The 14,197-nt window shown below is 37.7% G+C and overlaps 1 protein-coding gene and 1 long non-coding RNA gene across 18 annotated transcripts in view; one reads left to right on the top strand and one right to left on the bottom strand.

Annotated features, from left to right (window-relative positions):
- The window catches only part of MRTFB (myocardin related transcription factor B), a 184,320-nt gene extending 171,874 nt beyond the window's left edge, over positions 1 to 12,446 (top strand). For 14 of the 15 annotated variants that reach the window (XM_039491247.1, XM_039491246.1, XM_039491236.1 and 11 more), the window contains 5 exons: positions 1,643 to 1,798; positions 3,453 to 3,602; positions 3,889 to 4,026; positions 5,664 to 5,724; positions 10,232 to 12,446. In XM_039491247.1, the coding sequence (XP_039347181.1) occupies positions 1,643 to 1,798; positions 3,453 to 3,602; positions 3,889 to 4,026; positions 5,664 to 5,724; positions 10,232 to 10,767 (1,041 nt within the window). In that variant the 3' untranslated portion in view covers positions 10,768 to 12,446. The remainder of the gene's footprint in view (positions 1 to 1,642; positions 1,799 to 3,452; positions 3,603 to 3,888; positions 4,027 to 5,663; positions 5,725 to 10,231) is intronic. The other variant, XM_039491251.1, reaches the window with a different exon arrangement.
- Positions 1,796 to 14,197, bottom strand: part of LOC120373197 — a 38,569-nt gene continuing 26,167 nt past the window's right edge. For all 3 annotated transcript variants that reach the window (XR_005585440.1, XR_005585439.1, XR_005585441.1), the window contains one exon: positions 1,796 to 3,269. This is a non-coding gene — a long non-coding RNA (uncharacterized LOC120373197). The remainder of the gene's footprint in view (positions 3,270 to 14,197) is intronic.

Here is a 14,197-nt window from a genome sequence, read left to right as displayed (position 1 = left end):
CAGCCATGCTACTCATTTTATAGAGAGTAGAAAAGCGCTGTTTATGTTCTTAATCATTGTAAAAATACTGACTTATTTCATGATTGCATTAGACTTGAGTAGAAACTATCAAGAGCCAATCGTTTCAGTTAGCTTCTTTTCCCATACTCAGGCATTTCCTAGATGAGTCGTTTTTGTGCATTCTAGCAAAGATATTTTGAAAAGTTTCCTTGACAGTTATTCTTCCAAGGATTAAGCCTACTAGCCCAAGAGGCAAGTACCTGCAGCCCTCTATCCCTTTCCACATGCACTCCCTCCTGCCCCCAGTAAATCAACTCTGACTTCCTACCACCACACAAGTCATCAGTTCTTCCCCCATAAATAAAATCAGTTCTGATGCTCATCTGTCAGATAAAATGAATTCTCACAGGCACTTACCTTCCAATTAATCAGCTTTAGGCTCTCCCTAAATCAATTAATTCTGGCCTCAACAACCACATATCTCCCACATGCTGGGATCTCCCCTGCCAGTGTAGCTTGGGAAGCCCTATCTCTGCTGACTTCCTGGATATGCAAATAGTTCTTCTGCACATGGGCCACTCTGCTCCTTGCTCCCCTAACCTTCAGGTAAAGCAGCAGATCCAGCCCCTTTAAAGGTAATAATTGGAGATATACCAATCTCCTAGAACTGGAAGGGACCTTGAAAGGTCATCGAGTCCAGCCCCCTGCCTTCACTAGCAGGACCAATTTTTGCCCCAGATCCCTAAGTGGCCTCCTCAAGAATTGAACTCACAACCCTGGGTTTAGCAGGCCAATGCTCAAACCACTGAGCTATCCCTCCCCCCGTTGCTCTAGCAACCCCCCTCTCCACAATATAAATCAGTTAGGTGATTCTAGTGCAAATGATCTCCATGACATTCTGTACTACTGAAATGTGAATGGAAACTTTGGAGTCTCCTTGACCTCCTTTCATTCAGATTTTGTAGTAGTAACATCACTTAGTTTTAGTAGGCTACCAAACTAAGAAGAAAAAAAACTGATGACTTAACAGTATCACCTATCATACCTGCCTGCAGTGATGGTACGCTTTGTTTAGGAAATAGAGACTGCCCAGATTGTGTTGGGGGAGAATTAGCTTTGGCATAGTAAAGTTCTTAATGTTTTGGGGTTGTTTTTTTGGAGGGCGGGAAGGGATTTACATTACCATACATTTGAGGTTCAAGGAACAGGTGTATAGAAAGGGGTTTCTCGGTTGTGTACAAATATTTTACTATATATTCATGTGCAATTGCTGTTTCATTTGCTGCCTGTCTCAATAAGAATTTGGAGGAGTTTTCCCAGACTGTACAGAAAGTATCCTATTCAGATTTTCTGATCTATACTGGATCAGAACATATAACTCTTTTGTTTGCAAAATGCGTATTGGGACTTTTCTCCCAAGTTCAACTGTATGTTTGCCCATCTACTTCTATTTTACTTTTACATACTCAAATATTGGGCTGTAAATGGAATCTGTGGAATCAGAAAGTGAAACAATATTCAAACAATGTGACTTCTTTAATGATTGTAAATTACCACAACTGAGGATTATTGATTATGCCATAACAATACTGTAAATAGCTAAAATGTTAAATGTCATTGTGTAAATTTCATCTGTCTTTAGGCTCAGTCACAAGCAGGAATTCAGGCTTCCTCACAAGTATCTGCGCCTGTTTCATCTTCTGGTCTAGTTCAGACAGCACCACAGATGCATGGTCCACCATCAAAACAAAGTACTGTCACCCAGTATGTGCTCAGTCAGGCCCAACAAATCAGAAAGGTTTGTGACTACTGATGAGATACAAATGTGAAATTATTGTATACTGGAATTTGAGGCATTTCTGTTACTATTTGCTACATGGGTAACCTGTGTGCTCTGTTAGGAAATATTATCCTTTCTAAGGCAGTCAACCTGGTTTACTAGATACTATATGGTGGACCAGAAAGAATGATTCTGTAGCTCAGTGGTTAGAGTGCCTATCTGGAAAACCCAGGTTCCAGGCCCTGCTCCAATGAATATTTAAGTATTTTATACAAAGTGAAACAGCTTCTACGGGGGAGATTGAGAGAGATCTATTCCAGAGTACCCTATACTCTGGTGGTTAGGGCACTCAACTTAGAGACAGGAAACCCTGTTTCGAATCAGTGTGTGGGGATTTGTACCAAAGTCTCCCACATACCCAGTGAGTGCTCTAACCACTGGGCTATAGAACACAGAAGGAATGAATTTCCTCAATTTTTGGTGAGAGAGGCACCTAAGCTGGATCTGGCCTAACTCCAGGGGTGGGTTCAGGCCTGTGAATGCAGAGTGGAGGGAAATACCTCCCTGCAGTTCACAGTTAGGTGCCCAATTCCCTTTAAGGGCCAAAACTTAAGACCACACCCCTTTCCGACATTATCTATTGCCTACTTTAGGCAGCTTCCTGCTAAGCGTGCTGGCTTGTGTGAATCCTGTTCTTTGGTACGTAACTTGGGTCTGTAGATTTCACTGCACCCCAGGATGCCTACATTTTAGGGATTGCACTGCTGAGCCCAAGTCACCTTTCTGGACCTAACTGTTAACCTCTCTGTGCACCATATTTTCCCTATGTGAAAAAATGGGGCTGATGGGCCTTAAACTTTAATAAGGTAGGTATCATGAAAGAAAACTACTATATTAGTACTAGCTGTTGTATTTCTTTGTTATTAAGCATGTGTTATTGTACTGATGGGAAAAAATGATGTTCCCATTTATTTCTTTAGATTGTGCTCAAATACCACTAACCTACTCAAATAAGGACTTTTTATCTTAAAGGGGTAGATGTTACTGTCTATGTAGTTTTGATAATCCAGATGTACAAAAGGGAGCGCCTAATTTGGCATGTATTTTAGATATGCATGAGTTTATATCATCTTTTTCTAAGAACTAGTTTGAAATTAAATCAGGCCAGAAATTAGTACAGTTGTGCTTTATTGGTTGGCCACTAGGTGGAGATGTTATTTTAAATTGTTTTATGCCTCAAAATGTGCCAGAAACCATGTTCCTCTCAGTACAACACTGATAGGTCATGTGCTGCTTGGAAAATCAGAGAGGAAAGCAGTTTAGATTTTTTAAAGTATAATCATCAGCAAAAGCTATTTGCCAGACTCTTCAGACAGACTGAAGCAGTATTATAAATTTCAGGTGAGTGAAGGCTCAACACTGCACAGTGATAGTCTCTCTCCAGGAACAGCAGTGGTGACAGTTGCTCCAGACTCTTCTGCCTGATCCACTGAAAAATACAGACAATTATTGTAGTTATAGAAAAAACACTTTCCCAGGTAGAAGTTAAGCAAACAAATACATAAGTAAGAAAGCATAATTGCTTTTACTTTCCCTAATGAATTTAATGTCATTTAACTGTCATTGTGAATATAAAAATGTTAGCTTTTGATAAAATATTAATCCTTTACAGGTTTTCCCATCTAATACATCAAATACAGTATTTCCCTATAAAAATCCACCAGTTACAACACTACAGCAGCCTTTTATCAATAAGGCATTAAATACTAGCCTCGATGCTGTGAAGAACCAGGTTCCCTCAGTGCAAAATGGACCCAGTAAGGTAAGATTTGGTCACTTTTCCGCAAGACTGTTGCTACATTTTTTATTAAGAAAATGTAAGCATGAGGAATTAGTGTTGGGTGTATATGAATATTTTACATACAGAATATATACAATGTCTAATCTAGCTGTAAAAAAACTGATAGTGTGTGATTACTTTTAACTAGACAGTTATCTGACTGGAGAACTAGGGTAAATCTAATATTTGTATAGCTGGTCCCCTTAGGAATAGTTTACTTTACCAATATGGTACACTTGTTTGTTCATTATGTTGTTGTTTCACACAGCCTGACTCACCATCCGAGTCCCAACCATATATCATACAACACTCTCTATTCAGCAACCCAGTAACCAAGACAAAAGACCCTCCACGTTATGAAGATGCCATAAAACAGACCCGCAACATGCAGGCATGTCAGCGAGAGGTAGGTTAAATAAGAGAAAATAACTATCGGATAATTTTTCCCCTTTTTACATAGAATTATTAAAATCAGTGTCAATGTGTTGGTCCAAGTGCCAGGATATTCCTGCATGCACTCCATTGCTTAGACCAGGGGTCTCAAACTCAGTTTACCTTAGGGCCAGTGCCAGTCCTCAGATCCTCTCATCGGGCCAATAATGTCACTGAAGATGGTGTTCAGAAAAGAAAAATATTTATATTGTATTTTTTATTTCGAATTTCTTAGAAATAATAAAACGGTCATACAACTTTATACAGTTCTTCGTCTACCAGATAGTTTTTAGTGTTTTCCAGACACTTGGCAACACTTCAGTTCTGTCAGTTTGTTGATGTTTGGCCTCAGTGACTGAGCAGTTGAAACCTTCAGGATTGCAGCAAGGTGTGCATCAGATAGTTATGTTCAGTATTTTGACTTATTTATAGTCATTGTGGAAAAAAATGATGTTGCCTCCATGGCTGACTCTGCCCGGCAACTAGTGATGGTATCTCTGTCCCTCTCCCCCAGCCAACGGGAGCTGCAGGGGGAAGGGAGGAGGGGAACCTGCCACAGACATTGCTGGCAGTGTGTCTGCCTGCGTCTCTTCTGTGGGCTGCAGTGGGGAGGTTCTCGGGCCGCAGATGGCCCACTGGCTGGGACTTTGAGACCCCTGGCTTAGACCTACCCTATTGACATTTGGATATATATAGTGATCTTCACTCTAAGAGCTCTAGTTTTTCATGATTCTGTTAACTGAATTTATCCTTTAGATAAAATTATTTCAGATCTACAAAATATTGGTTGTTTGTATATTAGCTGTATGGAAATTATTACTATTGTGACATTATCAAATCTGACACCTTGTTACCAATCTAGTAATAATTACTCTTCAAATGACATTGCACATCTTCAGCTCTTTAAAGAGTTTGTCTGACCCATAATACCTTGAAAATGTATTTGATAAGTGTACGATTTATTATTTTTCCATTGTTTGTATTTGTGTAAAATTGTTCAACAACATTTAAAAGGTACATTAAAATGAGGGGGTCTTTTGGGGTGGTCCTTCTAATGAGTGTTGTCAGTACTATTATGAGGTATATTGGAGGGTGGCCCTTAAAGTGTCACATGACATTTACATTGGCAATGAGGAGACTTCAAGACAGTTGCACGGCAAGATGCTCATTTGCTTTATTTGTATTTTGTCATAATAATTTCTTTAGAACATTTAAAAAAAAAAAAGTATAACCAGTAGCCCACCCACTAGTCTTGGCTGGTGCTTACGTGGTAGAAGAAGCCACTGTTTAAAAAGCTATTAAATACATCAACATTACTTACATTCTTTTTTTAAAAAATATTTCTCCTTGACTTTCAGCATTTTCCTGATTTGTTTTATGCTAATCCCCTCAGTGACAAAACTATAACACATATGACATCCACCATCTAATATCATTCAAAGTATTATTTAAAAGCATGGCATTACTCCATCTTTTATTGGTGAGGTTAAAGTCATTTAAAAAAAATCTAGAGCCATAATCCAAGCTCATGTTAATAGTGTTATTGAGGGAAGCTGGCATCAGTCAACATCTTATATTAGCATCTGCATGACAAGATATTCTCTCTTACAGATTTCAAATGCACACAGTCAGCAGATGGATGATCTCTTTGATATCCTCATTAAGAGTGGCGGTAAGTCAGATTAACACTGTGTAATGTATAGACAAAACTATTTAAAAAACTGACAGAAATTAGAACAAGAAATTAAGATGTGATGGGAAGAAAGGAGTAAGAAAGAAAATGGGGCCAATACAGCAGAGGGGTCTCAACAAGTGGCTATTTAGGTACCAACCATGGCATTTATTATTCCTCTTCAATTCTCTAAGAACACTGTACCTAAATGCAAAGTATTTCAAAGGCCAAAGTTCTACTGGCACTGAGGAAAATAATAATTCACTCCATGCCCCAAGATGACTGCTGCTGTAGAAGGCTGTCAGTTATTATACATTAGCTTTAGACAGTGACAAAAATATCTTACTAGACAGTATACAAGTAGTTCTACATTTTAACTAAACAGCTATTTATCAAGGTTTCAGCTCTCATTTTGAGGCAAGTAAAACATTCATTTCAGGGGTATGTGGGAAGTAAACTACTTATGGTTCAGAGGAAAAAGGTGTAATTAAAATCTGCTTTCGGTAGATTTATATAGATTAAATTTTGAAAAGTTATTTGTATTTAAAACAAGAATTAAAATATTCAGATTACAGTATCTAAACTGAATCAGGGTATGATTCTCTGTTATTTCAATAAAGCTCTTCAATGTCCAGCTGTTCATAAAGCAGCCTCAATAGGAAAAGATGAACAATTGATGTCTTACTAAGGTATTTTAGGGTACTCATCACTATGGTGTCTTGAGTTTACTAGCAGGTTCCAGCTAATAATAAATATTGAAGGACGATGCTATATCCAGAGTCTTACAAACACATACTTATGTAAATTTAGTATATTCCTCATCTGCCATTCTAGAAAGTGTTTCCTCCCCATTTCTCTAGAACAGTGTTTCTCAGTGACTTGTCCGTGGACTGGCACCAGTCCCTGGTATCAAAAAGGTTGTGAAACACTGCTCTAGAATACTGGCCATTCTGCTCATGCTGCACAGTCTTTTCTGGGCTCTTTCACATACCCCTTATGACTCCATGCAGCCCTAATCTTACAACGTGAGCAAGCCTGGAGAACCACTTCAGTCACTCTCTGGGTAATTTATTTAAGTGGTAAAAGCTCTCAGTCACTTCCCCTTTCTAACAGGGTTCAATAATAATCTCTAGGGTCAGTATCCTTGATGTGGTTCTAGTTCTGCCGCTATAGCTCGTGTGTATTACTGACTATCACATCAAGCCAATTATGGTTGCAGTTTTTGCATCTGCCACCTGAGAAAAACCTGCACTCTAATTCTCACCACTCATTATGTCTGCTAACAGTAGTATAGCATAGTGTTTGGTAGAATGGAATAAAAGGAGAGAGACAAAGAAAAACTTCATATTAGATAATCTGGAAATTACAATATATATTGTGACAAAGTTCCTCCTCTACCTTGGTGGGTCCTATGCTTACTGGCAGATTTGCTCACCTCACAGATTCACCCTGTGGGTCGGGAAACAGCCAAGAGACCTTCCCTTCTGGTAGAAGCCACAGTCCAGGTCAATTCCTCCTGTGTTTGATCAGGAGTTAGCAGGTTTAGGGGGAACCCGGGCCCACCCTCTACTCCGGGTTCCAGCCCAGGGCCCTGTGGACTGCAGCTGTCTAGAGTGCCTCCTGGTGGTAAAAATAATAATAATTGGAGATATACCAATCTCCTAGAACTGGAAGGGACCTTGAAAGGTCATTGAGTCCCAGCCCCATGCCTTCACTAGCAGGACTGATTTTTGCCCCAGATCCCTAAGTGGCCCCCTCAAGGATTGAACTCACAACTCTGGGTTTAGCAGGCCAATGCTCAAACCACTGAGCTATCCCTCTCCCCCCTACAGTTGCACGACAGCTACAACTCCCTGGGCTACTTCCCCACGGCCTCCTCCCAACACCTTCTTTGTCCTCACTACTGGACCTTCCTCCTGATGTTTGATAACGCTTGTATCTCTTAGTCCTCCAGCAGTATGCTTACTCACTCTCAGCTTCTTGCACACCTCTTACTCCCAGTTCCTTTCACTTCCTCTCCTCTGGCCTGACTGGAGTGAGCCCTTTTATAGCATCAGAGGGGCCTTAATTAGAGTCAGGTGCTTAACAGTCTCACCTGACTCTTAGCAGGTTAATTGGAGTCAGGTGTTCTCATTAGCCTGGAGCAGCCCCTGCTCTGGTCACTCAGGGAACAGAAAACTGCTTATCCAGTGGCCAGTATATCTCCCTTCTACTACTCTGCTGTTCCCAACTGGCCTGGGTCTATCACAATACAGAATAAAACATGTTTCCATTGACATTTTCTATTGTAATGTACAAAATTAACATGTTAAAACCTAACCATCAAAGAAATTATTGGGGGAAATAGGCATAAAATGTGCACATACACATACATTAGTTAATGGCTAACGTCCTGTCCCATTTAATTAAGTAAATTAAAATGTGACATAATTAATCTTCCAGTCAGCATTTAAACTAAGGTTAAAGATCAGAAAGCAATTCTGAACAAAAGAATTTTGCAAACTAGTATTGGCATAAAAACATACATAAAATTAATTGTTTGCAGAGAAATGGTTAATATACTCAGAGGAAAATGTTCTGATAGCAAGCAATCAAATTAGTGTAATATTTAGTGTTGCTTCCATAAGGAACTGATGAGTGCCAAGATAAAAAACTGATTGTACGTTAGTAGCTGGAATTTCAACCACATCCTAAAAATCTACAGTATTTCTGCTAGTCAAAATTAACTGAAGAGTTATAAGAATAAATAAGAATTGAATTATACAATGCAGAGGTTGTATAATCTGAAAGCAAAATAGCTGCCTTTACAGACTAACCACAATATAAGACCCTTGTAATGACCAACTGAGACTATTACACAAAAATTCAAACATCTTAATACAGAACAATCAAGCTTTGTTTAATGTGCACAAATAGTTCTAATGCTCCCAAAAACATCGTCATGCTAACGATTCTATGCTTCTCACTTCCAAATGATAATGTAAAGTTATGGGAAATGGTAAAGAACACATTATTATGCTTACTCAGATATATACAAACATCTGTAGCAGAGAGTCAAGATATTATGGTTTGATCAGTAAGTCATTTGCCAATTCCTGTAAGTTTCGGAAAAAAATTAAGCAAAAATACTGTGGCAGATATTTTCCATCTTCTTATTAAAAAGGAAAGACCCCCATTCCTGGGTTATTGCCCTAACCTACATGAGCTTTGCACTAAAAACCTTTGCCAGCATAATGTTGGCTAAGGATGTGTTTTAAATATCAACAGAAGCCCTCTTGCAGATGCAGTTATGCTAGCAAAAAAGTGCTTTTGCTGACATAGACAAGGCCCTACTTGAACTGCAGCTGAGTTGCAAACAAGCAATAACAGATCTTATTATTATAGGCGTCGGGGGCTCCTATTGTCAGCCTTGCACACGGCAGGGCACCTGCTGTGAAAATTGCAGTGGAAGCCTAATATTGCGGAATCCTCAATATCACAAATTAAGCTGGGCCTTAGATATAGCTTATTTTGTTTGAGAAACTAGTATGAGCTATACCAGCAAAAGCACATTTTTGCCATTAGAAGCTGTCCTCTACTAAGAAGGTTTACTGGAACAGCTATACCAGCAACCTTTTTTAGTGAAGGCTAGACTCAAGAAAACTGTGTGGGTTGATAGACAAAAAAGCTTTTCATTGTCTTTACTTAAAGTTTTATGTACAAAAATTGTTGGTGAACTCTTTTCAGTTAATAAATGTACAACAGAGGCATGATCTTGCAACTAGTTCCATTGACTTTACTGGGGCTATTTGATTAAGAGCAGCAGGGTTGAAGTTTAGAAAGAGCTAATAATAAAGGCATAAGAAAATATAGGCATACTTAACTTGTAAGGTTAAGTAAATTGTTCCGTTAGCCTCCTCAGGGACTTGTGCAGTTACTGCTTAAGTAGAAATGTCCTTTTAATAAGAACAACACTAGGTGAGCTTTTGTTCTAAGGTAATATTTGGTACTAAGTTAGTGAAACAGCTGTATAACTGTGGTAAAATACATTTGGACATAGCACTAGTATTTCAGATCTTCAATTTAGAAAGACCATGGACATCATGTCAGTCCTCCTCAGATGGATACAATATTTCGGACTTGCTGAAATATTACTGAGAAGAAAAGATGTGGAAATCACTTTAAAAGAGATTGTCTCTCATTATTATAATTATTTACAGTGTTGTTATAGCCATGTTGGTCCCAGGATATTAGACAGATGTAGTGGATTAGGCAATATCTTTTATTGGACCAACTCCTGAAGAAGTAAGCTCAAAAGCTTGTCTTTTTCATCAACAGAAGTTGATCCAATAAGAGATATTATCTCACGCACCTTGTCTCATTATTAAAACGATAAACAACGTCACATGCTTAGTTTATATTTACAGTTTATACCTCAAGGAAGTATTTAGTAGTTGAATATTTGAAGATGCCTAATCTTTGTATGCCCTTTATTTTCATGGATTTATTTTAACTTTCTTTTATACAGAGATTTCCCTCCCTATAAAAGAGGAACCATCTCCCATTTCCAAAATGAGACCAGTTACAGCCAATATCACCACAATGCCAGTGAACACAGTGGTATCTCGCCCACCACCACAAGTCCAAATGGCACCTCCTGTGTCTTTAGAACCAACAAACAGTTTGTCTGTAAGTTTGGAGAACCAACTTGAAGCTCTCTTGGATGGAACTTTACCTTCAGGTAATGAAATTCCTCAACTAACAAGCAGTAGTGAGGACAGAGAATCATTTTCTCTGATTGAAGATCTTCAGAATGATCTGCTTAATCACTCCAGCATGCTTGATCATGCTCATTCGCCCATGGAAACAGCTGACCAACAATTCACTGCTAATAGTTCCTGTTTATCTCTTGACCTTCCTGACACAAATTTAGACAATATGGAGTGGTTAGACATTACCATGCCCAATTCCTCATCGGGGCTTACTCCTCTGAGCTCTACTGCCCCAAGTATGTTTTCCACTGACTTTCTAGATCCACAAGACCTACAGCTGCACTGGGATTAAGCTATAGAGGTGCAGCAGATGAAAATTTGACTTTATCTGTTTACAGTATATGTTCTATATGACACAATTCTGGTTGCAATTAAGGTAAATTACCACAGAATGATTGGGAAGGAGAAATGCTTGATGCTAATTCTGCATTTATGTTGAAGTATACAAGTAAGTTTCTTTACCCTTCTATCAATAATGCAGATCAGAGCCATCTGGGAATTATACTTCACAGGTCAAGAGAGAATGATTGTAGTTATTGTTGAAAAGTACCACCCAGAAGAAAGCAGGAAAAAAAAGTGTATATAGGAAATAGCATTGAGATATCTTCATAATGCTCAAACGAACTGCAAAACGTGTGGTCATTTGATTAGACTTTAAACAGAAGAAAAATAGTGCAATCAGATTTCAACCTACTGTACCAATAAAGAGTAAACATTGTTTGAGGGAAGGTAAGATATCACTGCACTTGATTGTTCCTGTGGACAGCCTGAGCCAAGATCAAGAAGCATTGTAAGGGCAAAGGCAACTAAAAGCACTGGCTGGTTCAGTGAAATTTCACTTGTCTAGAGTTTTTAAATTTGTTCAAGTTGTATTTGTATTTTATTTTATTTTCTGTGACTTTTAGAAAACTCTTACTCTATTTCAATTTCAAATCCTGAGGGAAGAACTTAACTGCAGCCAAAGGGATATTTTAAATGTAATTGCACACAATCCACTGTAGCAAGGCCAGGTATATTGAGAACACTGAATTTTCTATACAACACTTTGGATTTATTTGATATGTGTATATCAGACAGTTATTTGTATACTTTTTACCTTTGTGACTTGTACAGCTTATTTTTGTGGAGGCAGAGTAGCAGTGGTCACCAAACCAACAGAGTATAGTATTCTAAGAATATTTAATATCCAAGTTTACTTCCATTGTTTCAGAGACTATTTGCTAGAGACATTCATCTAGCCAGATATCTCAAAGAATCATTTCAGGATATTAAAATGTTTACAGGACAATACAAGAGGAGTTCCATATAATTGTTCTAGGCCCTGATCTTGCAAACATTTATGGACATGAGTAAGACATGCTGACCTCAATTAAAATTTTTGCAGGATCAAGGTCAGAATTCATAGGATGTACTGACAAGATAGGAAACTTTAATCTCTTAAGATAGCGACATACCCACTCCCTAACCCCTGAACATCTTAGGTAAAAGTTGTTCAAGAGCAATGAAAAAATAGAAAAGCTTCAAGATGTAAAATTCAACACTATTAAAAAATAGAATGGATGATTGTAGCAAAAAACAATACTTAGTTGAGGGCATGCTGGATTGGTGGTGATGGGTATGCAGTAACAAATGACAACCCCCTAATTTGCTCCTTGTAGAATTTCTAACTTTTTAGAAACTAACATGAAAATACTTTGAAAAACAAACCAGAATGCAAATAGGAATGAAATGTTATAGAACTCTATTTTATTTCTCATACAATAACTTTAACAGTATTGCTGTAACTAATACGTACATATTCCCACAAAGTTAAGATCAGAAATAAAGCAATTTCTGGGCTGAAAATGGGTCTCAGTTCAGAAACAGGTTTCAGAGTAGCAGCCATGTTAGTCTGTATCCGCAAAAAGAACAGGAGTACTTGTGGCACCTTAGAGACTAACAAGCACATTTATTTGAGCATAAGCTTTCGTGGGCTACAGCCCACTTCATTGGATGCATAGAATGGAACATATAGTAAGGAGATATATATATATATACACATACAGAGAACAGGAAAAGGTGGGAGTTGCCCTACCAACACTAAGAGGCTAATTATTAAGATGAGCAATTATCAGCAGGAGAAAAAAAAACTTCAGTGATAATCAAGATGGCCCATTTCAGACAGTTTGACAAGAAAGTGTGAGGATACTTAACAATTATTTTTTCAGTTTCAAAAATAACATTTAGCAAGTGATTAGTGCATAATGTGGTATGAAAGCTTATGTCATTTTGCAGAGGTAAACTGATATCAAAGAAATGCTGGAAACAAACTAAAAGTGGCTGCTGTTAACTGTACAGTAACCATTTTAATAAGCATACCAAAATGAGCTTTCAAACTGGCTGTCAGTACTTCTAGATTATAATAGTCCAAATTCTTATAACTACTTAAATTACCAATCATGAAGTGTGAACCATTAGTTCTGCTTGGGCAGAGTTCAGTTGACTAAGTATAAACACAGAAATTCAGACTAATGGATTACTTTGCAGACTTGGGGACTAAATTAGCATCTGTACTTTTTGGGATAGATCAGATCAACATTTTAAAACTAATTACATATCTTTATATGAAAATGTTTGCAAACACTTCATAAAAGGCCACACTTATGAAGATGCCAATTCATACATGTAGTTTGGTTTTAAACATAAACATTCTAAAAAAATGTCTGTCATATTAACAAAAAGCAAAGAAATTCAAAGTTGAGGGATAGGATGCTATCCTTATTCCTCGCTGTTGTGCCTAGATACTGCCAGGAGTAGTTGTGCATACAATACTTGGGTACAATGTTACATATGGACTGTCTGCCTTAAATTTTGATTGTCTTGGCTTTGGTATTATATATACTGTTACTTATGTGTAGTATTTTGCTTTTAATATTGATGACTAGAGTAGGGTTCTTCAGACAATAAATGAACAAATACCCTGACCTTTACTCATTCCACTTGGCGACACTCTCTTGGGGGCTGATCCTATGAGGTGCTAAGTGCCTCCTCTGAGCTCCTGATCGTTCTCAGATTTTACTGAAACGAAGAGAAGGGAGTTAAAGGCACTCAGCACCTTGGAGGAATAGGTGCTTGGTCTGGTAGCTAGACCTGTGTATGAAATTTATATTGTTCTATGCTACTATGTTAGTATATTATGTATGATATCGTATGAAAAATGTGCAGTGTGAAATGTGACAACAGACCAAAGATGGTAGTAACAAAATAGCCCCTTTTGTCTTTGTCTTCTAAATGATGAAGGTGATTTTAACTAAAATCAGTTTTCTAGTTGAGGAAATATTTTTTTTGATGTGCATGTAAATATAGCTTCATACTGGCAATATTGTATAGTATATTGCTATACAAATACCCTTATTGGCAATGTAGAATGTTAACAAACCCATAGGAATCTGTGTGCAGAAAAAAAAATCCCATATATCTAAAATGTGCTGATAGCAGTACAGAATTGCTTTCTACTTATATTGTCTCAATTCATGTAAAACTAAGGAATTATTATACTGTCTTTGAAATAGAAATGTGATTTTGTATAATTCAGAATTACTTGTATTCTAAAACCTTACACACACACATAGATATATGTATGTTTGCTTTAGAGTGTATGTTGTGAAATGTGCTACAATATTTGCCATATTCATACATACATGGCATTGTGGAAAAATTTTCTTGTGCATGTTTTAAATGAT

The sequence above is a fragment of the Mauremys reevesii genome, linkage group 10 (assembly GCF_016161935.1).
Source record: "Mauremys reevesii isolate NIE-2019 linkage group 10, ASM1616193v1, whole genome shotgun sequence".
NCBI classification, from domain to species: domain Eukaryota; kingdom Metazoa; phylum Chordata; order Testudines; family Geoemydidae; genus Mauremys; species Mauremys reevesii.
Note: the sequence above shows the minus strand (reverse complement) of the source record. Positions and strands in the feature narration are given on the sequence as shown.